The 27,580-nt window shown below is 43.1% G+C and overlaps 1 protein-coding gene across 1 annotated transcript in view; it reads right to left on the minus strand.

Annotated features, from left to right (window-relative positions):
* Positions 1-27,580, minus strand: part of VEGFC (vascular endothelial growth factor C) — a 401,882-nt gene that overhangs the window by 60,687 nt on the left and 313,615 nt on the right. Inside the window, exon 3 of the mRNA XM_069631447.1 lies at positions 23,747-23,937. Coding sequence (XP_069487548.1) covers positions 23,747-23,937 — 191 coding nt within the window. The remainder of the gene's footprint in view (positions 1-23,746; positions 23,938-27,580) is intronic.

Consider the following 27,580-nt stretch of genomic DNA (forward strand, 5'->3'; position numbering starts at 1 on the left):
GCCTTTTCGTCATTATCTCTTCCTCACAATTCATAATGACACACACATTTTTCTCGATTCAGTCATCCGTAGTTTAGCATTCACGTATTTGCACATTTTTCCTTTATACAATTACACATGTTTTTGGATGGGATAAGTAAAGCCAATACAAAACACATTTCAAAGTGGATTCTGTCTTGTGGCATACTTAGATCTTATCATGCATGTTTTTTGGCCCAATCACGCTAATCGAAAATGCACAATGATAGGCATTGTCTTAATTGTCTTAATTGTGATAATACAGCTTGAGGAGGTTCATGACACATATTCAAATCTAGTCGTGATGAATCTTGGGCAATCATCATGACTTGAAGGTTTTATTATTTAAATGAAATGACAGGAAAATGTGCCACCTTGGTGTGGCCAAGTCATTCAGAGGGCTGGATGTTTGCCATCAGAATGTCTTCTTGCAGTGCCTAATTTGTAAGAAAATAAGTGCCAGGGCCCAAATATTTTCTAGTACGCGTGTGACACTGTGGACGGGGCAGTTCCCCAACATTGCTGCCATCACCCACAGTCGTGTTGACACATTTGGGGTTAAACTATAGCTCGCACCTGCTCATTGGGGTTCATGGATGCTCTGGCTATCATTACTTCATAATCAATGAGTCTGAGACAATAAGGGAAAGGGCTCAGAAATAAGTGCCAGGGCTGAGCCCTGGCAGACACCCACACAAATTAAGCACTAGCTTCTTGGCACTTAGAAATGAACATGATAATAATGAAGGGATAGCTCAAGCAAAGGATCATGCTTGAGAATCAAGGTTAAGGGCTTATTTCCGAAGCTGCCCCCAATTGGTTAGCAGGAGCACACTTCCTCGGCCAGTGTGAAGTAAAGAAACCCCAGTCTTTTGTGTGTGCTTGTCTTTTCAAAACAATTGCATTCTAATCGAAAAAGTGAATAATGGGCAATATCGTTTTTAAGACCTGCAAAGTCTTCTCTTATTATATTATATTATTACTTATTATATTATAGCCTAGCTTTATTTTGTTCCATATTGGGACCTGCCTTTGGTAATATAATTCCCTGGCTGGGGTTTTACAGCTGGTATTAATTGCCCCTGTTGGCATTTACCTTTGATAGTAACGCAGTGCTGGGGTGTTGCTGGTCTGGAAAAGATCTGGGCCTATGCTAATGTCGGGATTGTCAGGACTCGGGGCTATGTAGCCTTTTGGTTGTAGCCCCTGAGATTCTATAGCCCCCTAAGCCCGCCCCCTAGCAACGCCTCTGATGCAGTGAAGTGTGCTTTTACTCACAGACGTATTTTACCGTACTGTAATGGGGCTTTCTTCTTAAAAGCCAGCAGTAACTGAGAGTTACTTCCGGTGGGATTCCTACCCACATTCTGCAATGTGGCCTACCCACATTCTGCAATGTGGCCCTCCCAGTCTGCAGTTCCAGCATTCCTCTACTTGTCCGAGTGGCATGTTTCTGCCAGCCCGGTCGGACGGGGCCATACCATTCTCTTGGGCACCAATGAAAATGTGGCCCACAATTGCAAATAGCAGTTCATTCCTTTTGTGACACTGTTTGAATAGCAACCAAGGCAGAGTTTTTTTGATTAAGTGTGATGCAAATTGTGCATTTTAAATCATATATATTCAGCAACACTGGAAAAAACCTCTACCTGCAGGTGAATTAGCTCATCAAACTGGCCCAAACAAATGGCCCACACCAGCATTTAGTGTTTTTGGTTCGTCCATGGGCCTACAGGTCAGTCCGAGCCGGACTGTCAGACTTCCTTTCAATGACGTGAAATTAAATGTATTAGCCGTGTAAATTGGCATGACTACTTTTCCATAAGAAGGTATCTTTTGCTTCAGTTGTTGGAAAACCACCCAAAGAAGGGACCCGTGCTGTCCAGGTAGCTTGCAAGACAAAACATGTGTGAGCCCAATAGAGGTTTAATTATTTTATTGCTGCAATTGACTTGCTTTAAAAAAATCTGTTCTTTACATGACAGCATAGAGCAGGTGTGTCAGTCTCATTCCCCACTAGTAGGTTGTATAGAACAGACTTCATTGTGTTACTGCGTCACGTCTGTTTGGATGTTGACAGGATTTGGGCTTTTGGGTGTGGGAGACATTTTGGGTTCTTATCTCATTCGTTTGTAACATAGGCTGCTTTTTAGTTCTTTCCAGTTCCAATACATGAATAGAAATCCCCTTCCATTGTAAACTAAGCGTCAATTGAGCGGTTTCCTGTTTTCCCACACCAGGCTTCTGGAAGTCATACAGTTCCTTCAAGCCAAACTCATAGAGCCCAGGAGCAGTCATTAATCTGTCGGTGCAGTGCCAGGCTGCTGTTTATGTGCAGTGTGACCTGTCCCCCTCGGGAAGCAGGGCACTCATAAATCCGAAAATAAACAAACAGGTCAAGACAAACAAAGCTTTCACTGCGGGGTGAACTACCTCTGATTAAGGAGTTAAAGAATAATTGTTTTTTTTACACATACAAAGAAGTGCGCCATCACCGCCCACCCTTTAAAGTGGAATTGGCGTTTTCTTTTGTGCGATTTTAATTTTTACATTTTAAATGGAGGTCCATGTCCATTTTAGGGTCTAAATGATAAGATCATATGACCTGTCTCTGATAAATTTACAGTGGTCGAATGTTGGTTTGTAAAGTGCAGGATTCCCGCTGTCCTATTCATTTTAATGATCATTCTTCGTCAAAGCTGCAACATCTCCTGAATTAGTGTGATCATAATGCCAAAATGCCAAACACAGGGCCGGCTGAAACTGTAATAAATAACTGCACTACCAGTGGAAAACAGATGCGTATTTCCTGAAATGAATGAGGTATGCCATGAAAGGTGTGTGTGATCTTTTAGTAATGTGAAAAAGCAACGTCATACCTGTTTGTGGCTGGAATAGGTACAGTACAATATACCAGCACTGCTCCGTGTACTGCAACGCACTGTAGGGCGATTAATAAATAACCAATTCTGTGCATTAAGCGGTGAAGAGGAAAGAAGCACCTGACATTCCCACCTTTTGCGGATCATCCAACAAACATTGTCCCTTAAATTGAAAGCATGTGGTTGGGCGCCTATTCCCTTACACACGAAGGGCCTGATTCATGGAATGTTTTGCACGGTTCATATTGACTTTGCACTGCTAAAAAGTGACTTTGCACTGCCGACACACACCCTGATTCATGGAACTGCGCAAAGTGTATTTTTGCAGGACAAAGTCAGTGCAAAGTTCTTTCATGTCATGGCATATTTTTCAGTTTGTGCTGTCCCTCCAGCCCTGCTGCACATTTCATGTTTTGGTGCTTGTTTTATTTAGTTGTGTCCCTCTGCCGCCTTTGCGTATAAACAAATACGTTCGAAATAAAGTGCTAGGTGTATATCCAAATCCTTGAAAATCCAAGCAAATGTTCAGGGGTGCGAGTCTGTGTTTTCTGGCTCTATGGAAATCACACTGCATAAAACATGTTTCGTTCAAATATATTTTGGAACTTGAAAAGTTCAAAGAGATGTAGCTAAAGTTTGAATGGGTTATTGGATCATGGATCAGTTTCATGCTAAATCTGCCTAACTTTCATCAATAAGAACAAAGTTGCAGTGGACATATTTTTAATTTTTTTTTTTATTATTTGTATCTGTTTACAAGAACCTTTTACAACAAAATAGAAAAAGAACACAAATAGTTGTCTGCAGTAGCCACATGACAAGAAAATCAAATCCAAAAATAAAAAAATATATAAATATCTACTGACAAAATAACAACCTACCTAACATATCCCTCTGGCACACATAACATTTACAAGAAAAAAGAAAGCTTGCAGAAGTTTAAAACTTTAAAACTATGAACCTAGTGACAAAGAAAGACAAGAAGAGAAGGCAGGGAAAAAGGCCAGGGGACCTGCGATCACATCGAGATGGTGCATCCCTCCTTTCACCTCTTTCTTCCACTCCTACTGCTAAGGCGACTTCTACAGGAGGGGGCTTCAAACTTCTTTCCAATACCTGTACCACAGCAATTGTTACCGCTGTTTCATAACCAGTGATCAATCGGTCCCAGAGCATTTCAGAGGAATCCTCTCTTCACTAACCACACATTTGGAAAATAAGGCTGCTCTCGCTGGCCAGGTACCCTCACACTCCATCAACAGATGTTTTAATGTTTGGTTAACCGGGTTTTTACATCTGTCGCAGAGAGTAATAGCAACCTCCTCTTGCCTTCTTTTAACCGGAACCTCTCCTGTGTGCAACAAATTCAGACGGGTTCTGAGAAATTCAAGATTATTTCAATATAGCCTGTCCCTGCATCGAATCAGATACTAGGCAGGTTTTTGATTGGACTGTCCCTGCAGCTTTCTTTCCAATGCCTTGACACTGGGACGGAACCGATGGTGGGAAGAAACAATCTGAGGGGCATCCACTTCAAGGAGAACTGTGCTTGGCCCGTACACATAGGTGATGTTTCAGGAATACCCTCATCCATGGCTAACTTTTAGCTTCCGTGAAGAGCTTGTAAAACTGCAAACCAGGTACTAAATGACGCACATTGTCAGCGCTTGATTAAATCCTGTGTAGGCCCAGAGGCAGTTGAAATTTCGGGGCTCCCCTTGCAAATTATAAGAATGCTAACATGGAGCAGGCCGTTGCGCAGCGAACCTGCTCAACAAAGCCTCTGCCTTCCCGGGGCCACTAAAAGTAGGGTGGCCCATAGGCCAGTGCCTACTAATGGATAATCAAGCACTGCACTCTGTAAATCATGTGAACTTACTGCCCCAGAAATGTGTGTATTATAGAGTCAACAACATAGGAAACAATGTGCATTGCCAGGCATAGCTAAAACATTTTTTGATGTGTTTTCTGATTTTCTAATAAAAAAAAGCACTATTACTGCATTGTGGGAAGTAGTTTGTCTTGCAGCAAGAAGTAGCCCTCATCCTGTGGTGTTGGACTGGGCGTCAAGAATACTCTGGATGTATTTCACCTGCAGACCAGAGTCGATAGACGCCCCTCTGCGAGAACGAATACGACTAAATGACCTGTTCTTTGGGACGGTACCCACTCAAGAGTCTGCAGCCACACTTTAGCTCACTGTACCTTTCACACATGGGAAATATCCATTTGCATATCAGGCTTTGTCCCGCCCACATGGGTAGTCCAGCACCAAAATGCTAAAACAATTCTCTTCTGAACAAGAGTACCAACAGCAACCCCAGACACGTGTTTCAGCCTTGTTGGGCCTCATCAGTGAGGTGCAGCTGTGCCTCACTCAGCATAGTGAGCTTGGGCAGCTGTGACGTGAGGAAGACATATCAGTAGAGGATCCTATATAAATGACGGAATGCATTTAAACGCTACGGTGCAAGCATGGACGATATTTTTTATATGAGCACATTTAACACAGGTGTGGTAACATGGTTTGAACACAAACTTACCCATAATGTCATGCTCATAATTGGGTGGATGTTACCAAGCAACAGGATTGCAAATCTCCACCTTACTTCGCGTAACACAAAATACATACACTGCCTTAAAAAAGATGTGGAAGTCGGTGGCACTCTAGTCAAAATTAGATTAAAGTGGTTAAAACAAACCCACAGCAGGCAAAATAGGCACTATAGTTTCTGGTCAGTGTTTGCACAAACGATGAAAGACAATGGGGCAGTTATTGGCCTAATGAGCATAGATCCAAGACGAGAAGGTCAGGAAAAGCTGATAATTATATTCCATGTAACAGAATATCTCGAAAAAGAGAACGTATTCAAACAAACGCTAGCAAACAACCCATAGGCTATTGTTAGGAAAGATTTCGTAATTGTAGGTAATTTTCCTTCCATGTGGCAACCCCTAAACTTTTTGCTGTTGTTTTTCACCTTGTTCTCGACTTTGCCAGAGAAGTGCAGCCTTCTGCTGCGCTCCTCTGGGCTTTCGCTCCTTTCTTACGGGGAAACTGACATGCCCTTAAGACAGTCAGTACCGGGGAACGCTGTTTCCCGTAGTTTCTTTTATCATGTTGCGGCTTTCGTGCAACATGACACAAGAGGGCACTGTAAGATAAGTTACAGCTCTCTTGGGTCTCTAGCCTTCTACAGGCCCTAGATACTCGTTTAGGATTGTATCTGATCGGTGCAAGTGATTCAGGGACGGGAATGGTGGCAGCGATTGTTTCTTGTGTTTTTAGCTCCTTTTGGCGTTCTAAGCGCGTTTCTCGCCCTTAACCCAAAATGGTGGCCTAGCTCCCAAAATGGCCAGACCACGAGGCTCCTTTGTCCTGTCCGCTGACCGTCTTGCTCCCTTCACCTTCCCCAGGTCGAGCCGACCCGGGGCCTTCCTTATTTGGGCATGTACTTTCCCGCGAAACACGGATGCTTTTGCGGGCTTCTACATGTCTTGTGTGTGCCTCCAGGATGTGGGCTGGGATGTCTGGTCCCAATACACATCCTGGGTGCCAGAGAGTCTAGGGTGGTGTGAATGCCTGGGACCACCGTGGTCCGTGATTGGTCCACGAATGGTGTGAGTGTTGATGAGCGGATCTCCCATTGGGTCCCCTCCGTTTTGGCGCGAAGGGAGCTGTGGATAAGAGGGGGCTGGAAACACCACTACCATGTCGATCTCCTGAGTTCTCACGAACGAAGGAATACAGGAGCCAAGTATCCTGCAACCAAGAGGCTGGACCGAGGAATCGCTGGTGACCCGCTGAAGGACTTCTCCTCTGCACTGCTGTCGCATTGTGAAACCCTTTTCACCTTTGATCGAACCAGAAGGCCTGTACTGGTACTTCGACCCTTGGAATAGCGGGAACAGCTATTCTCGGCATCTTCACCATCTCCTGCCAGTAAGCCTTCGGAAGCGTCTCTGGGCCATCCAGCTGACTGACCAGCTTACATGGGAGTCTTGCTCTGTAACCGCCGCCAGGTTGTGTAGTATTTCGAGTCCTTGTCACTCTCACACGCCTCGTTCACTTGGCGTTCCCAGGTCTGAAGTGAGTAGTGTACATTTGGCTCAGATACACACGGCCGCTCCGTTGCCCTGCTGTGGTAACAAACTGTGCGGGTTTCTTCGATTTGGACGTCTTTTTACTCAACACGACGACGAGGCGTTCCCTGCTCTTCTGAACCTGCCAGCTGCTGAAACTGACGCGGAGAAGCCTGGGTCTGCTTGCATCGGGGACCGGTGAGTAGCATAGCTAGGATCTGGTCACCCTCCTGCAGGAGCCCATTGCTTTTCCCCGCTGTATCAAACAGCACCCTTTTCCGTACTCGCGCTCTGCTTCTGCCCACTGTGGAGGCTGCGCTTGAGTCGCAGAACTTGTTCTTCTTCTTTTGTGCACTAAACTGAACTGCCTGATTTCCCTCGAAGAGCTTCTCCTTTTGCCCGTTGGCACCAGCGCGTGCAGGTACTTTTGAGCACAAGGCTCCACTCTTCGCAGGGCTCGGACTTCCATCTAGTTAGGTGCCTCTGAAGGCGAACTGGGTCTAAGCATTATTTCGCACTGCCTGTCTTCCTTCCCTTTTAGGTGGACTACCCATTTCGTGCATCTAACGCTTGAGACTGTCGTATTTGTATATATATTGTGTTGATATGGTATGTGTTGGTTTACTATCGTTATATTGTGATTTTCTCGCTACGGTCATTGTTTTAAAGGCCTTAGAACTGTTTGGAGTAGTTTGTAAGTGATCTTGCTTTGTGTGCTCATTGCGGGCTTTCAGTCACCCTCACCCCTCTTGAGAGCTAGTCTTGACCGCCGCGATCGCTACCTTGATTGGTCTGGCTCGTCCAGAGGTTACCCTGTTCCAAGTAATTAGGTTGGCCTTCTGAACTTCTGCGCCACAGGACAGATTTCAGAAATCCGTCTTAACAGCTATCATTTGGAGAGGCTTAAATGCTTCATTTAAACTCAGGGGCAGAAGACACCAAATGCTATTGGCCAAATGGTGCCCGCCACTCAAAGATTGGCAGCCATACTGCCTGCTGTTCAGTTAATAGACTATCTTATTCTCTGCCCCCTGCTTGCACACTCCAACTCTATGGAAGGGATGCTTTCAAGTGTGGAATTTTGGGTGTGGTATAGGGTGTGAGGCTAGTAGACAGCAACCACCAGCTCAGGTTCCTGAAATGTCACTTTTTCCTGTGATCGTGGCCTTATAAGGTTGTCCTCCGTGCAGCAGCCTTTGCACTTCACAAGGCAATGTCTCCTCATGGGTGACTGGCTCCGTAAAGGAAGGGTTAACAAGAGCCAGCTCACCCTCTATCAGTAGTGCTACTGCCAAGCAAGTTGCTGTCAGCTGGTAGAATTACTCAACTAGAACAGCAGAAGAGCTGCTTTCCACTTTGATGCCTCTGAAGGAGCGCCTTGAAGAACATTCCTTCCAGGGAGCGGGGCGGGCTGAGGGATCATGGGTGATTAGTATTCCTTCCAGTGAGCAAGGCTTTCAAACAGGGGAAGGTGAGAAAGCACGGGCGGGCGGTGATCCCTCTCGTGAGCTAGTCCTTCAAGCAGGAGGCACACAATCTCCGAAAGAGCCAGGATAGGAAATGCTCAGTGATGTTGGGGTGGAACAGAAGTCCCTCTGGGAACCACCAGAGTACTAAGCAAGGTAGAGACTCACAGAATCCACAGCAGAAGCTGCAGTTATGAAGAGTTGGTTATGGAGCAGCTAACCCAAACGTTGCTTCTCCTTATATGGGGTGTCCATGTTGCCACCTGCGTGGTGAACCAGTGGCTGACCTGCACTTGCCCCAGTGCCATTTCTGGATGCCAGCAGTATACTGGTTTAGGCAGTGAACAATGGAGTACTGGTGAATGAACCCTCAGGTAAGTCTGCAGTCAGGGAGAAGGGCATCAGGATATCATTTGTGCAACTCCTGACCACTTTAATCCCTTTACTGGCAGGGTCAGCCCATCCACCCAAGTTATATCATTATTACCACCCATAGTTAACAGGTGAAGGTTCCAATTTGGTCTTTTGAAAAGTTTTTGTTTTATGCGACTCTGCATGCAGTGTGCAGCGTCTCATCAGAGAGAACATGTTCCCAGCCAATGCGGCTAGTAGTGGAGATGTGAAAGCAAGCTCTCTACTGCTCCCCTTTTCACTTTCCATGAAATTGAAAATGAGGGTGGAGACCACAGGACGGAGGCTGGCAGTGGCGGGTGTGAGTACTGGAAATGGTGGGCCAGTTCGTAGAAGAGGGAGAACAGCAGGGACGAATAAGAAGAGGCCCTGCTGGTGTGCTCAGTCATGCAGCATGCAAGAGAATGCGGGTTTGTACTGATTAAAACACACATGTTCTCTGCCACCTGATTGGCCAATTATTTGTGATCGATTGCATGGATCAATCATTAACTATCAGAGATCACCGATCTGAAGTCTACACATGTCCTAATTGCTAAAATTGTAATCAGGGAGGGAAGCCCAGGTGTTTTTACTGTCAGCCCCAGGCCGTCTGTAGCAGACGTGGTTTCACGACATCTAAAAAGAGCCCTGAATTATAGGGCATGAAAGCCACTTTTTGTTTTGGGTCGCCATCATCCCTAGCAAAGAGAGGTGTTTTTAGACAATCCTTTTGTTTTTATTACTATGGTTTTAGTTTACATGTTATGTACTAGTTACATTTGCAAAGTCTTTTTTTTATTTATTAATGGCTATGTGTAAAAAATGTAATGTACTATTTAATATGATTTATTTTGTGCTCAAATTGCTTGAATAAAGTTGATTGATTGATTCTTGACATTCTTCTAGGCACTTCATCACATTTTCTTTTTCAAAGGCGCTTTCACGGCATAATCCATTGGCCATGCGGATAACACAGGAAAATGCTTGTTAAAAAAAAGATTCCATGAAAAAAAAGCGGGTTGGAGCACTCTGCTTGTTCGCTTGCAATCCATACATCCATTCCCCGCGTATCTTCCATCTGGAGCCGCGGTGACACCAACATCTGCAGGCACAGGAGCAGCAAGTTTGGCAGCTTCAGCATCCACATGTCGAACTCGGGCAGACATATGTCAGACACTAACAGCAGAAACATCTGGGAGAGGGGCTGTTCTGGCCGCTGTCTCGGCTTCCCAATTGTGAGCGCTGGGCTGCTTTCCCCTCCGGGGGTCAGACAGCTCATGCGCTGTCTGGCGTGCCTCGTCCTCTCCACTATGCTTTCGTATTCATCACTGGCGCTAGGAATGCTGTCCCCGTGACATACTTAGGGAACGCAGGCATGACACATGCTCTGTCAGAGGTTTACAAGCAGCTTGGAGATTTCGCTCTTCTTGGGGGCAATTCCTCAAGGCCATAGTTACGTGTCGTGTTTATGAGTTGTTATTCCGTAGGGAACTATGTGCGGTGTTCAGTCATGTTTATGTAGGAATATGTGTGCGTTTACATACAAAGGTCGCCCTATATTTCATGGAACGCAGCGTGTAAATGAGGGGAAACATCTATGCCCTCGTTTGACAGATTGACAGTGACGTCCAGCACATGCTCGAATGTTCGAAATGCGTTTCCTGCATTTGTAACATGGCTGCTGTTTGTTGCACGTGGCCGGCCATACCGATTGCTCGAGCCCTAGGCCTTAAAGCTATACTGCCAATTCTAGCATACTTAAACCATATTACTGCACAACTTCCGTTTTCATTACATGCCAAATGGCTCAAATGCTTTGTTCTGTGGTCTTTAAAAGCAAGAACATTTAACTTAAGAAACCCTATCTTGTAAATATCTGGCAAGAGCTCTGTATAAACTAATTGTGGTGGTGATAATAGGTGGAGACCTCTTTGAAGCAGTCCTTATCAGAACATAGAGCCTGCTGGTATGTTAAGTGCCCAGGGTTTGCTGTGGAAAGTAAGCGCTGCTGACTAACACGTCATGATATCAGACACTTCATTGGGTGAGGCTGTCCAAATATTTCTTTCCCCGTTTTCTGGAAAGTATGGGCGATAACTTTCCCCACCACCCAGAACTTGGTGATATTGTAGCCACCATGGAGGTTTTCATTGATACTCTGTGAACCGTAACACCAGGCAAATGCATATGTTTTTTTTTTTATATATTTGGTATCATTTCTACAAATAAAACATTGACCAAATATAGATTGCATCGGTTTTGCATTTGCTCGTTTATTACATGCGATTCAAATAGCATAGACACCCCCATCCTTTCCAAAGAGAAATTTTGGCAAAGCAATTGCTATGCTTTCTAACGTTCCAGCATCCAGGGACGGCATTTAGGAGTTGCCAGGGCTCGCACTTACTCCCCCTGTGGTCTCCTTTGCTATCCCTAAAAAAAAATGCTTTTTTAAACGTAATCTTTTTCTGATTTTTTTTTTAACAAATTGAGGCTTCTAGGCTGTGGCCAATGCCATGTGGCAATTTTAAATATTTGACTATTTGCTTTTCTGGAATTACAAAGCATAATTGCTAGAATCATTAAAGGGTTATTTCAGGCACACTTCAGGGGGGTAAGTCACTGATTTAATCTGTTCTTAAACACCTCAAATTCACAATGCAGACAAAATCCCCCAAAAAGCATTTAGAGTAGAATAAGCATCCATTTCGGATTATGTATTTTGCTTTTCGCAAGTTGCAGTTATAGCATGTTTTTTTCTGCTGATACATATCGTGATCCATTCTTGTATGAAATGTATCACATTACAGTGATATTGTAACCATATTTTTTGTAGTGAACTTAGGAACACTGCTATTTGATGCCACTTCCTGTTTTGTCAAGGGGTGAAAGGTTGTATTCCATCACTTCCTGTGATGTCACTTTGGGTGGGGTCAAATTACATCACTTCCTGTGATGCCATCAGAGGTCAAGGGTCGTGTGATGTCACTTCTGCTACCCCTGGCATTTTGGTGAAATGACATCCCTGCCAGCATCTCGTTCTGGGAATCAGAGCTGGCAATGCATATTCTCAGATATTGTTGAGCATGTATAATCACAGAGGGCGCTAGGAACTTGCACCACGTTATGTTTTCATTATGACCAATTAGTATGCAATACCCTGCCCTGATGATCCATTCGATCTAATTAGATCTTAATTTTTTTTACTGTGACAAGCCACAATGCTTTGCTTGATTTACCTCTTAAACATTATCCGTGAGAACCCTTGTTCTTGACCGGAGCTCTACAACACGGAGCTCTCCAGATTGGACTATGACTCCCATGATCCCTCGCCCTTGACAACACCGGCTACGGCTGATGTAAGTTGTAGTCTAAAACATCTGTAAAGCCAAAGCCTGCAGACTCTTGCTCTAGATTGACATGTGGGCTGCAAGGAATATTGGATCACAAGGTCCATGAACAAGACCCTTGGAATTGCTAGGATTGGGAGGGGTGGGGGTAGGATTTAGTTCCCATTTCTCTATATTGTGCATGGGTGTGGTATTGTACGTTAGGATCATGACCAGAGTTTGGGTTCAAAATAGTGCAAAATTGAAAGCCAATTACTGTATGTAAATGAGTGCTACGCAAAACAGCTACTGAGCTCCCCGACCTGCAAACAACATGACCAGGTAAACTCTGTCAAAGAGTTGGCTGCATAGCGCAAGTAAGATGGTTCAGCATTCGTAGCACGCATTGCCAGTGGTGGAAATGGAATTTGTTTTAAGGGGGACCCCACAAGGTCTGGGGTGGCTGCAGAGTGTGGAGGGGGGGGGGAGTTCCGAGGGCACGGAGCTGGCATTTGAACTCCACTCAAAGGAAATGTTCAAAATAATAATTTTAAAATGTTGCAATTTCTTTCATGCTGCTTCTTTCCAAACTCCACACTGTACATCAATGCAACTTTAGAAATGTTGTGTGTTTGAGTGCAGTGGTGCACTCAAAATACTGGTTGTAATGCAATGATTTTTAGTACATTAAGGGATACATAAACACGCTCTACAGTAGGTGGCAACCAGGGTAGCTCAGCAGGTTGAGAGACTGTTGCTGAGATGTTACATATTAAAATCTGCATGTCAATTGAATGACTTTTTGCAACTCCTTATAAAAAACAAATGTTATAAAATGTGTTTGGCCAGGGCATGGGTCGGGCTGGTCGCTTGCTTTTATTGAAGGCAGACGTGGAGGTATTTCTGCCCCTGTAGTGAAATTCAAAAGTTGGCACCCATGAACCAACTGTTAGGTAATTTAGTTATAGCTCATGCAAATCCAAAGGCCTACGTGGGCAAGGACCGATGTACTAACACCCAAAGGGGAGGGTGTGTGTACTACAAGGCGGTGGAAGGAGGACAGAAAGGATAGATTGAGTATCTAACTAACCCTGCCTAAGTCCAATGCCTCCACTAAGTTACGGTGCTGTGCCACTTACAAAAAAGGGGATAGAAAAAGAGGTTAACTAACACTTCTAGATGAGTAATGCTTTTTTATCCGTGGACACTTACTTGTGAGATGTATGTAGGTGCGTATAAATCCGCGTCCTGCTGCCCACTGTCAGTGTGGCGCTCTCAGGGAGGCAGCTAACACTCTGGTATTAAAGCCTGCTCACGTAACATGGCATAGGTCACGTGAGCGGCTTCAGGTGCCTGGCCAGGAAGTCAGGCAGAGCCTCCAATCAGGTTCAGGCTGTCCCTACGGAGTCAGGCAGTAATTGCTAGGCTGTCTACACGCGCAAAGTTGCGAGCATGCCCTTATGTGATAATTATCTCTGGCGGCGGAATAGCCAAGAGATAGTTTCTTTTTTCGTTTTTCATTTAATTAATTCGTTGTATTAGCTGTCACGAAGGACCTAAGAAAGGAATTTAGAAAATCACGGGGGCAGCTAGGTCAAGTCAGGCACACCCACTAAATGGATTGTAAATATCTGCACTACGTCAGTCATAGTTTTCAGAAAAAACTCGAAAGGACCCAGAGGGGGTGTGGAGACCTGGTGTGCGATGGCTTCAGTGCTATCCCTTATGTGGACAAGGATATCTAGGGAAATCCAGACGTGGACCCCTTGCTCACTATTCTTAGAGAGGCACAGCTCCTCCCTACTGATGAGGTCCAACCAGACCAAAACACGTGTTTGGGGATGCTGTTGGTACTCTTGTTCAGAGGAGAATTGCCTAGCATTTCGGTGCTGGACTGCCCCAGGGCAGGACAAAGACTGATATGTTTGGGATATTTCTTCTCTGTGAAAGATAGTGAGCTAAAGACTCTGGGTAAGTCTCTCGTAACCAGGACTAATGTCTGGCAGAGAAACTCCCAGGACCTCCCTTGTCAATTTGCAAGGATATCTAAGGGGACATGTAGCTCACCATGTACACCATAATGGCGTGGGATGTATTGAAGAATGTGTGAGCATGGCCCAAATTTGATAGAACAAAAAGTGGGTCTGGGACTTGTCTCTACGGGTTGTTCTCATGTGGTTGTCTGGAACAATGATGGCATACACAGTTCGTGTGATCAGAGCCAGTGAGTGCCACAGGATATTCTCATTCAAGCCATGTATGTCTGTTTTAGCCGAAAGACCCACTTTTGTTCTCTTTTCAGTAGAAGGCTAGCCATGTTGCCCCCTCTTCTGGGGCATTTGACTTTCTCAATCACACTCCAACGCAGATCATTGGCCTGATGTTTTTGCCGGGAGAAATGTTCCACCATGGCAGCATTTTCGCGCTTGGTTGGTAGACAGGACATATGTTCCTGTATGCGTTTTTTGATTGGTCAGGTGGTCATGCCAATGTACTTTTTATTGCATGGGCATGTGATCAAGTAGATAACATTGGATGAATTGCAGTTTGTCAATGAATTTTGTCTCCACGGGGTACTAAGGCCAAGATCAAGAGTCTTGGTTCTTTTTGTCAGAGTGCATAGATTGCATTGTCCACAAGGAGTGTGTCCAAGTGGCTGAGTAGTATCCCAGAGGGTCGATTGATCTCGGACCTCATGCGCAGACGCATACGAATATATCAGTGTGTCGTGAACATTTGTCCTCTTTTTCATTGCAAAACGGGGACAGGTAAAGTAACAGGTCCAACATTAAGGATGGACCACAGCTTCACAATCTCCCTCTTGATCTGATTGATTTTATTAGAGTAACTGAACATTGCTGTGATGGTTTTCTCTCTTGCCGGTCGCACCTTTCGTTGCAATGTGATCTCATGGGGGATATTCCTCACACATTTCCCAGCGTTTTTAATGAGTCTATTAGGATATCCTCGTTCTGAAAGGCGATCAGTGAGCACCTTCGCCTGTGTGTCATATTCCTGAGTGCTAGAGCAGTTGCGTCTATAGTGCAGGAATTGGCCAAAAGGCAAGTTTTCCCGGAGACTCCAGGGATGAAAGCTTGAAAAATCTAACAATGAATTACGATCTGTAGGTTTTCTAAATACGGTCGTGGCAACCTTCCCTTCAGTCACAGAGATCTCTACATCCATGAAGTGGATGGTATCTTTCGCTATGGAGTGTGTAAAATTAAGGTACCTATTTCATGAGTTCAGCCAGGCCATAAAGTCATTGAACTCCAGTGCTGTACCTGTGAAGATGGCCAGCACATCGATGTACCTAGTCCATAAAGAGACCTGCGATCTAAAAGGGTTCTGTGTTTGATATATATGTGTCTCTTCAAAATCAGCAACATACAAGTTCTTCCAATACACTCACACATAGCGGAAGAGAGTGGAATAGGACCTACAAGGCTGAAAGCATTTCTCATCTAAAAGTGGTTAGTTTACCTCTTTTTCTATCCCCTTTTTTGTAAGCGGCACAGCACCGTAACCTAGTGCAGGCATTGGTTTTAGGCAGGATTAGTTAGATGCTCTCTCTATCCTTTCTGTCCTCCTTCCACAGCCTTGTAGTACACACAACCTCCCCTTTGGGTGTTAGTACATCAGTCCTTGCCTACATCTCCCTTCTGCACCCATGAACCCACAGCTTAATTTCCTAATAGCTGCTGTCTGCACAACAGAAGCATGTATGTGTGATTAAGCAGTTTGACAAGCAAATACAATGTTCATAAATAACCTGTGATAAAACAGAAAGGATGCAGCACATAAACTACAGGGTATGTGTGTGGTAGTCCAACAAAAAATGTAGTCCAAGAAAACTAGTGAATGCAAGTTTAAGTAGCATTTTTAGGTTGGATATTACTTTTTTTTCTATGAAAGTGTACAATGCACATTTGGAAAACAATAGTGTGCCCAGCACGTAGAACGCCTGCTTTTAACAGTGATGCCCACCACAGTGATAATCATGGCCCATTGATGCCCGTGGTGTCCCTTTCAGGCCAGAAAAGAAACAGCATTGGTAAATAGAACCTACAAACACGCGAATGAAAGCTGGAGAAAGGAGCACAGAGCAAATTAGATCACTGAGACCCCCCCCCCCTGCTTCACCGGATCACAGACCCAGCTTCTCTCAGTAACGCTGGGGGCTCAGTAAAGTCTTGTCACGGCTGAGGCAGGCCAGGTCCGAGATCTGGCCAGACATATGATGCCGGATCTCCAACCGGCAAGAGCCAGCCAATTGACCAGCGCTGTGCATTAGGAAGAAACCACCAGTATTTCCTGTGACTCGCACACACCCACCCAACCCCTCAATGAATAGCATGAGGAAACGTCAGTGAGCATGTTTACCAAAAAAGGGCACACCTCTGTGGTTGCAATTAATTAACAATCACACATTGTAATTGGATGATGGGGTGGAAATAACATCCCCACTCCAACCACACAAATCAATGAAAAAGTGGAGAACCTGGAACAGTTGGGAAACTCGAAAAGTCAGGTACTAAGTGGCGTCCATTTTGGACCTTCGAGTATGTCAGCGGTTTGAAGTACATTCCTTTTCTTGCTTTAACTGCTCTCACAAGCAGAAAGTTACAAATCAAATAACTCATCAACGGGGAAGAAGATAGCTGTTTAGAAAATAAATCTGAAACTTTTCATGGAAAACCATGTGACCAAGGAACACACACTGGGAGATACCATGTCTCCCTACAGGGTGACATGCAACACGTGGTAGGATTGCTGCAGCACTGCAATATACGCCATTACGAGGGTCACCCAAATGAATGCTGTCAATATGGATGCACTGTTTTGAGTCGCGCAGATGTGATATGGTACATTCCCTTTAGTAAGATCATGTTTACAAATGAATATATTTTCGCAAGTAAAGTGCCAAACTTCTTTCCCATTCGTTGTATAGGCCTATATCGCTTATGGCCGGAACCCTCAATATTATGATATGGAGGAATTAACCTGCTACCATTTTTTAACTATGCATTGCACACCTTAAAACTGAACCACACAGTACACACCCCAGGCCACAATGTGCACACCACTGGACAGACCATGCACATATCAGGTCACAAATTCCACTCCCTCAGTCAGTGATTCTGAATATTGTCTGCTTTTCTCTACATACCCTTATAAGCATGACACTTTAGAGCCTTAGTCATGTTCTACAAACTCCCCCATCAATCTTATTTCTACTTCAAGAATTTGAAAGCAGAACGCATATCTATATTTAAGGATGAGAGAAGGAATGCAGTAAGATGATATCGCAGCGTTTACCACCGTTTTGGAGGATGTGGTAGAGAAGTGCAGTAGAAGATAAGGTGTCTGGTCGAGATGTACCAGGGAGTCACAAGGAGAAACAATGGCAAGTAATCCATTGGTCCTCCTGGTTAGCATTTATGAGCATCCGGAGGCAGCAGTATGCATGGCATGCAGACATTCTCCAGCTGCACAGAGAAATTACCACTACAATAAATGGCGAACAGTACGCAGCTAGAAATGACTGGAGTTCGAAAACTTAGTGCCTTGGGGTTAATTCAATCCTAACAACTCAAAAATGCAAAGAGGCAGTTAAGACTCCCCAGAGGCACAAATAATATTAGTGGCCATTACTTGGGAACAAAATCCAAAAGAACAAATCAACACATTGAAAAGTATTTCTGGTCTACAACAGAACAGCAAAATAAAATGTAACTACACAAAAACTTCTGGTACATTTTAATTATTAAAATAGTGTGCTAGTCCGATATCATGAGCATAAGTACACAGTAATGGGTAATTTGCAGATTGAGAATTAGTTCTTAGGTATAGCCACTCTAAAGGCAAGTCAACCTTATCCACTGATACTTTGATGGCTTCAGGCACCAGCCGTTTTTGTAGAAGAAGCAAAATTGCCCCATAAAAGAGATGTAGAGGAGAGGAGTCAAATCTCTGACTCTATGCCACTAACATTTAAGATGAGGAGCTCCCCCTTACACTATCAGCACCAGTTCCTAAATAGGTATTGGACGTCTTATGTAGCCTCTTTACTGGCCCCATATGGCTTTAACTCTCCTTCTTCAATAAGTGGTTGAACACCTCAAAAATATATTACAGAGAATATGTAGTCAGGCATAAGGTCTGACCTGGCCTGCTGATATTCTTGAGTGGGTCTGAAATCTTCAGCATAAGGACTGTGAATATTAAAAACGTATGGTCTGTCTTGCTGCCAGGAGTTTGTTGTGCCCAGTTCCAGTGAATTATTTGCAGGTAAATATCCATTGCTTAATGATATATTGCACTGTAAGGGCCATATAACATACACTTAGGGGCTGATTCGTGGAATTATTTGCGTGTAAAGTACCGGATTTGCATGACAAAATGCGTGCGGAATCCTGTCCGTCGATTCATGGAATCGACAGCGTGGGATATTTTGCCGAGTGTCCTCGCAGGGCGTGGGCAAAGCCTACGCAGAGGGCGGATTTGTGGGCAGAACATGGAAAATGGGGAACAGCATGCCAAAAAGTAGGCATTACGAGGGATGGCACGCAGGCAGTCCATGGAACACCCACAAGTGCACACGTCAAAGCGTATTCATGGATGTGACCGCGCAACCTCTTGCTTGCGAAATGCCCACGCACAGCCCTCGAACTCTCCACCACCCGAAAGCAGGGGTACAGACTTGTGCAGAGGACTTGCAACTTTGGAGGTGAGTTTGCTTGTCGGAATTAGGGGTGTGTGCATGCAGACGGGGTCCCGATCATAGTTAGGGGGGCACTAGTTAGGGGGGCATGTAGGTAGCCTAGCAGGGTGCATTAATGGTTAATGGGGTTTCATGTACGCACGTATGGGGAGCACACAAATGAAGCTGTTTCTGGCTGTTTTGGCTTTGCGTGGGGGCGTGTCGGCGCGTTCTGTTGAAAGAATATTTGTTGCACTTGTAGTATTTGCACTTGCACTGGTGCAAAGGTTCCTTAAGGTCACCCCAAAAGTCATGTCTAAAATCAAAAGCTGCACCCTAGGGTTAAACAATAACCAGGCCTTCTAATTACTCTTGCTCTTACTTATCATAACCCTCTTGATGGTCAGGTGACATTGAATGAGATCATGTGGATGACAGGCGGTTATGGCTATGGATTTGTAGATCTAAAATGTAGAAGGTTTAAAGACCCGACCAAGAGCCCAAATGTATCCAAGCAATTTTTCACTTTGTGAGAGGCATTCTGCAGATGAAAATGACTCTTGAATCTCATAATTGTACATAGCTTCAGGGCCAGTGCCTATCTATTCACATGGTACCATGTAAAGACATCTACCAAATAAGATCTTATGATAAAGTTGACTCCAATAAGAATAATTTACAAAACGTAGCAATCAATAGATAATACATTAAAGTGCTGAAATCAAAAATCAATATTAGGGCATAATGGCATGAAAGAGGGTTGTAGCAGTGGAATAGAGGGGAAGATTGTGAAAAAAACATATTTGCGATCCAGACACTATTTAACCAATATATTTTGACAGACAGGTTTCAAGCCACACAGTGCTTATTTTTTGCCTACAGTGAAGTAATGCTTGCAGGATCTTATATTATAAGAGTAAGAGCCAGGTGAGTGCGCTGAGATATATTGAGAAGAGCGGGAAAAACACAGAGCCCTGTGGTATCCATGTACCCATAAGTATGCTGTAGTTTGGATTTTATTAATCAAGAAGTTGCCACGCTTACCACTTAGACACCTTTATTTGAGCAAATTAGGACACTCACATGAATGCTAGTCTTCCCACAATGCCCTTGTTACTGAAACTGTAAGTAAACATGTTTATGTATGGTCCAACCAGTGTAGACGATGCACCGTTCTGTAATGCCCACAGGGTGCAATCTTGTGCCAGTCAATGAAGGTTGCTTGGCATTAACCATGAAAGATGTGCATCTACATTGGGATTTTTTTACTTGATGTAGCTGAATGATTATCATGATCTTTGGGCTCTCCCATTAATGGAACAAAGTTACAATTGCAGACATGCTTGAGCATATTTTGTAACAGATCTATTTTGAGCATTCTTGTGATTTCATGAGAATTGGGGTTAAAGGAATGGGAAGATTATGATGAAGGCCTCTGTATCAATGCTTGCCTAGTTCTTAGAAATGCATAGCTTTATTACTTCTCTAGATGTATGAAAGGATCGTTGCACTGGGATAAGTGCAAATTTGCATGGTGTAGGTCTTAGGGGAAAAATGCCCTCGTGCAAAACACATATTCATTCAATGAATTTTTGCCCGAGGAAAGTTTTGGCCCATTTGCTGTAGTGGAGCAGAATGTTCTGTGATGCAAACATTAAATGAAAGAAAATGTTTTCTGCTCCAAAGTAATTTATGCCTTACTGTTAATTGAACTTGCACCAATACAACGTTTCTATAACATGACTCACACATTTTTTGCATTGGGGAAATGTTTGCCTTAGTGCTAATTCTGTGCAAGATTGAACTTGCTCCGACCCAAAGTTTCTGTAATACAGCCCCTGATATTATTCATGTATTTTTAATGATCGAGCATAACAGTCAAAAATGATTTAAAACTGAAAGAATTGATGAAAAGATTACATGTTACAACAGTCATAGGGCCTGTTTTGACAAAGCGCTTTTCAATGGGATTTTCCCAAAGGAAAACACTTTGTAAATCAGGCCAGTAGTGTTACATTTTGTTTTACGCAAACCTTTTCATCGGTCTCAAAAGACTCAGTAGAAATATAAAACACTATTGATGACATTTAAAGAAAAATACACGTTTAAACACATTCTTATAATGTTCATGAAAAGTGACCAAACGTTTCACACCATATGTTTGCACATTTTAAAAACCCATTCAATTACAAACATAGCTCAGCACAAAAAAAGGAAAATTTATTTGGGGTTTTAAGGAAAAAACATGAAAACATGTAAAAGAGCCATGCGGGTTTAGTGTCATTACAAGGATATGTGGAATTTGATTCGATAGTTCTAATTAAGAGGTACAATTCAAACAATTTTTCGGAATTGTTTTATGACGGTCCAAATTATAGCACACTAGATGAACAAACTGTAATCTTAATGAATGCTCAGGGCAGACTAGAGTTTGCAAGTTCGGATAATGGCAGGGTCAACTCCGCCCTTAATCCTTCCAGGATCAATACATTTGGCTATCCTTTAAAATGCGGTGATATTAATATTAATATCTATTATGACATCATTTAGAGGCAGACGAATGACATTAAAATCAGCTATAAAACTTGTGATAATATGATTTTAATTGTAAGCATTGTGTTTATATTTGTGTCTTTTAATGATAATGAATTGCACTTAGATTGTGGCTAAAGTAATCACTTGCAAATGTCCCCAAAGCAGAAGATCCTTGTAGTTCATATATATGGTTCCTCTGAATCATAATGGTAGATTTGGATATTGACCAACCAAGTTGGGTTTAAGAAATTGAAATAAAACTATCACATAAGTAAGGATATTCCCCGGGACACTGTAGATGGCGTGTTAAACAAAAGAACATATTGCTTGCCATTAGGCATGACATTAATGGGGAGGTAAATCTTACCATAGTGTACTTAACTTCTAGCTTGTAAAAGGTGTCCATAAACATTTGAGTATCATTTGCTGGTTACAGTGAAACAAGTGATTGAAGCCCTAGTGACAGTGTTTATTATAGAATGCAAATCCATAAATATTCAATGGCTTCTAAAGATTGAACCCTCGTATTTTACAGACACTTTGATATTTCAAGTTGTTGATATTCCAAAGAAGTGAAATCAAAAATGACCTAAAATTGGTAGAAATTATGATTTTTTTGGTTCAATGTGTTTTCTTTCAATTTACACCGGTTATATGTAGGCACAATGCATTCCTTCATTTAACTAAGGCCATTATTTTGGAAGGGAGATGTTTGTGATTTGTTCAACAGTTAGAACCAAAAGGCAGTAGGTACTCAGTACACAAAGAAAGCTCTAACGGCACAAGTTGAGCGTACATAGATCAGCATGAACGATCCAAGCTAAAAACGCCCACACAGCTGACAGTCAACACTTTACAGATAGCCACTTAGTAGGCACATTGCATATCGTATGATCTTCAAAGTCATTCATTCAATTTAACCATAGGAAATCCACACAGCCAGGAATATAGCTGCACCTAAGTTTGAAATTAGGTTTTGGTAATGTCATTTTTTCATGAAGTGCCTTGGGATACAGCTATTTCCCCCCAAATGATCCTCACTGTAATTTGTATTCTAGATTGCATGCAGACCCACGCAGAGTTTAGCCAAGCCAGTAAAATTATTCGATACATTCTCTGAGCTTTCCAAGAAAATATTTCAATTTTTGGAAATTATGCAAAAAGTCATGGTGGATCCCTTTACTTTTTGTCAGATCAGAAGAAGTCTAAATCTAAATGTCCACTGTGTTTACACTAACAAGTAAGTCTGAGGTGCTGGTTTCAAGATTCTATCTAATACTACATTGTATAATCCCTCCTTCTCTCACATCCACCATCTCCTTCTTTCCTTATTAACTTTTTGGTAAGTCAAATATTTGTGTGTGTTGTGAAACATGTATTGTTGGGAAAATGTTTTCTCATTTGCACATAATCATAACCAGGCCAAACACATCAAATTTGGTTCATGAAAATTTACCTATTTCAAGGGACATATTTGTCTGTTTGGGGATTATTTTCAGGCAAACCACTTTGTATTAATTCAATTAAAAGACTTCCTTTTAAAAGTCTTTATGTTGGTCATGCACTTTTGTTCGACCCAAATCCAACCAGTTTTTTTTTTATGTATGCTTGTGTATGTGTAGGTGGGGGTGGGGACAGAGGTGGTAGGGTACGGGGATAGGAGGTGGCGGGGGCTTGGGATGGGAGGACCCCATAATAACAATGAAACTGGATACATTCTCGTCAAACAGAAGTGTACAGTTACAAAATTAAGAATGTGCTAAAAACACATAGAACTGTTTTGTGTGCAGGAGGGTAGGCATGAACAAGCGAGCAAGCAAAATTAAGTATTTGATAACATTCTTATATTATGCTAACATTCTGGTGTGCTAAATGATCATCTGGGAACAATGATAGCATGGTCTTGAACAAATCTGGCACAAATGGTTTATCCTGCCAGAATGCTGATGACCACAGATAAGTGAGTTACAAATGAATGTTCTTTTTTGCAAATTGCGAGCCGAGTTAATTGAAATGGTACATTTTTCTCAATTTACTCACATGTGCCAAAAAAAAGGTTTATAGTATTAACATATACTAAACAAAAATTAATGTGACCTAAAGACTAGCTTAACCTTGCAAAATAGCGCCTCTCTAGTCTAACAGACTTTCTTTTCACTGGAATGGATATATAATTCTACTAACCAGGTCACAGGAGCGCCAGAAATCTGTTTTAAAAATCTATTAATACTCATCAAAAGTGAATCATGATCTTAAAAAAGTATACACCCTTTTTGTGCAAAACAGATTTTTTTGTACTCCAAACTGCATTAAGGTAAGAGTGAGGGGAGGACTCACCGTTTTGCTGATGTAAGTTGAGCTGATGTTCGTGCACTGCAGTCCTTCGCTATTGCAGCAGCCCCCACATCTGTAGATGGATACACACGGGGGTTTAAAGAAGGTGTTTGTTGGAGCCCCATACTCTTTTCCAACATCTATACACACCTCACGAGGCACACACTGAGTTTTCCTCCACTCATTATCAATACCTGCCGAGGTATAGGGAAGTTCACACATTACAATACAGCTACAAAAGAACGAAGCAGCAGGAATTCAGTCATATTCAGAAATCGCTCAGTTTCAAATCATTACTTTACAATGCTAGATCTGGGTACAAATGCAGTAAGGAGGATGGAAGATAACATGGCTGCAAAGCATTTATTTCAAATGGTTGTGTTTAAGGGTAGGGAAGGCGATCAATCAAAACGGTATGCATTGTTTTTTCTTGTTTCTGTTCTTGTTTGGTGGATTAATACATATAGTCTGTTGTTGTTTTGCTTATTGGTAAAACTATTGTTCTGAAATTGTTCCTCACTTCTTTCAACCATTCCCCTCTGTGCCTGTCCTGCCCTAGGTGACTCTCTCTAAACACTTTGTCAAAGCAAACATATGTTGTGGGGTAAGGCAAAAGTTATAGAGCACCCATAAAGTGTTCTTCCTATAGGAAAGCCAACATAACCATAACTACAAGGTCACTATCGCACACCCTGTATGAATGTCATTGAACATGTGTCAAGTTTCACGAACATCTGAGTTGTTTAGAAAAGAAATAACACCCTTTTTTCCTCTTTCTAGACAGAGTCTACCCCATCCTCACAGCCCCTCACCTCCCCAGATGTTGTGTCATATCCAAGACAAGTGTAATGTTGTGTTTTGGAATATGTTGTCACCAGGATGTTCATAAGAAATGGGTGCAGTTTGCGACTCCAAAATGGGGTATGTTTCAAAATGATTGGCACACCTCACATTTCTTGATTAACCAATCAGCACCTTTACATGATGTCTGCGAACATTATGCCACTCCATGATTGTTCAATATGCATTTGCGGATACTGAATCAGGAAGGGAGTCCATGGACTAAATCAATCTATCACTCATTTCTTTTACCGACGCTTTGGGCATTTTATAGGCTATGGCAAATATATAATTTGTAAGTGAACATTATTTAGTTTGGGAACTGAACCTGTCATAACAGAGCAATATAGGTCAGTTTGATGGGCCCTGTTTTAGATCTGAGGGCCAGCTGTGTCCACTGGAGATGTCTGCCTCATGTACACAGCCAAGGGGGCTCTGCTTCATGGTCAATATGCTGCTGTCCATACAGTTAGAGCACATTCACAAGGAGTCTCATATTTAGCACTCAGCAGAACTCTGCCCCATATCAGTCCCAGGAACTCTGTCAGCAAAGTCTTTGGGTCCAAGAAAGAGAGAGAGGGTAGGGAGAGAAGAATGGAGGCTGGACAGAAGGACAGATGGAAAACAGAGAATAATCTAGAGGGGATACTGAGAAAAGGAAAATGGACGAGTGAGTGAAACGGATGGAAAAAGTAAAGTGGAAGAGTCAGGAGAAACAGTAGGAGAAAGACAGTGGAAGGTAGAGATGAGAGAAAAATTAAAGAGGGAAAGAGGATGAGTGAGATGGGAGAAAAGTTAAACAAGTAGGAGAAAGAGGAAACAGAATAGTAGGATAAGAGGTGTGAGGGATTTGGGAATGAAATGGGATAAGTGACAAAAGAAAAGTATAAGGAAAGTAGAAATGGGGGGAAATCAGAGTGTTGGTGATAGAAAATACCTGAAATAATGAGTGGAAAGGGAGAAAGAAGAAGAAAAGAAATTGAGCAAGAGAAGCAACATACGAATTGTAGAAGGGTGAAGGAGAGCAGGGACAGAAAACACCCTTAGACACACAAGCAGTGGCAGGGGAAGAGAGGTGCACAAATGAGATGGGGAGCAAGGAGAGGGAAGGTAGAAACAAATGAAAGACTATCTTGTAAGATAGAAAATATTGGGAGAGAAGTGAGAGAGAGAAAGGCATACAAATCAGAAAATAGCATGTTCACACATACATTTAAAATATATACACTTCCCCATGCAGACTCTTCACCCTGCTCAACTTTAACAGCAAACCCACGGGTAGAAATGCCAGAAATGTGCAAGTATTCTTTACAACAAATACTCCTGAGTGGCTTGGACACACAACATCTTGTTTTATGTTTTATGTGTACTTCCCGAGGATGCAAATGGGGCTACTGTGCCCAGTTCCTGAGCTCATTCTTTGGGTACTGTGCCAATGTATGCAAGACAAATATGTGGTGCTGTGTCAGGTCCACAATGGTGTACCTTATGTAATGTATGTAGTTCTGCAGGTCATATCTGCTGTGTTGTGCCCAATTCTGGAGATCACATATGCAGCATTGTGCTTAGTCAGTCCTACAGGCAACTTCTGAAATATTGTGTTGTAGATGCAGATCTATTCTTTATTCACTCCGGTCACAGGATCTTGTTGTGTTATTAATTAATTTCTTCTGAAACTGATACTTAGTATAGGCCATGTAATATTTCCTTTATTCTGGCTATATATCACATGTATTATTGGGGTGTTATATGATTTCCGTTAGAGTCATTTGGAAGTAAGTGTGTCACAGAGACCAACATGTTGAAGCAGCTTATACAGCATTTTTGTGTGAGGCACCGGAGGTGTCAAGTTGCACCCACATGAGACTGAGGATTTAAGCAGGCGTCAATGGAATAAAACTGAAAATGGTGATTCAGGTTGTCAAGTGGATGGGAAGTGGCAGGCTACATCCCAGGGGCACTATTGGACAGTGGACTATTGGGTAACGGGTTTTCTTCCTAAATGTCAGTTCATTCATGGGGTCATAACATATAAAGGTGGAAGTGTGGTGGGCCAGTCAGTCTTTTTCGGGTGTTGGTCTGTGGGAATAATCCCTCAATATCATCACTTCTCCCCATGAGGGGGACCCTTCCCATAGGGCCAGGGAGGTGAGGCCGCTACCCAATATTCCATCTGGGGTGATACTTGGTGGGAAGATCCATGGCTGGCTAGGGAGAATGCAGTATTCACACTATCATTCTGGTACACAGGAGGCCTCCAGCCCTATATGTAGGACTCAGATACCCCATTTTGTCTTTCTCCTCTATATTCCACTAATTTCCTTATGCATAGCAATTGTATTCGTCAGGCCAAAAACACTATTATGAGGAAGAGAAGGGAAGAGTGAATATGAATAACTACAAAAGTACTGCCACGAGGAAGAGCAGGGTGATGCAGAGCCCTATGAGGAAACCAGCATGAACATGCTAGCTATTGGAAGCTAGAAAGAAACCAGGTCATAAAAACTAATGAGGGACTGCCCTCGGAGTCTGTCCTGCCCCATAGAAGTCTCCTGCCATGGAGCGGAATGCCGAGGACAGGTCCCGCGGCAGATCTACCACCTGGACCCAAGAGGCAGAGAACGGCCAGGCTGGAGAGCCCCACAACTTGCCTGCTTGTTGGATCTGGTGTCCAGTGGCAGAAGCAAAGCCATCCGAGTGGTCCAGGTGAGACCCAATGTGCAGAGGGAAACCAGTGGGGTACAGCCACAGAGTGCCTAATGAAAACCGCAAGAGCCCAGGGGAAGTCACAGTAGCTGTCTGGTGTTGCCGAGTACCGGAACCCTCGCAGACCAAGTACAAAGGTATGTGGAGGGGGACTGGGAAGGCACAGGGATACCCCAGTGGGTGTGGTTGGGAGGAAGTGCACAGCCATCTTTGTTGTACCAGTGGGACCAACAAGAAAGATAAACTGAGAATGGAGGGGGTCAAAGAGCTCCCCAAAGAGACTGAAAAAGA

The sequence above is a fragment of the Ambystoma mexicanum genome, chromosome 6q, assembly GCF_040938575.1.
Source record: "Ambystoma mexicanum isolate Mex_15411 chromosome 6q, UKY_AmexF1_1, whole genome shotgun sequence".
Classification (NCBI taxonomy): domain Eukaryota; kingdom Metazoa; phylum Chordata; class Amphibia; order Caudata; family Ambystomatidae; genus Ambystoma; species Ambystoma mexicanum.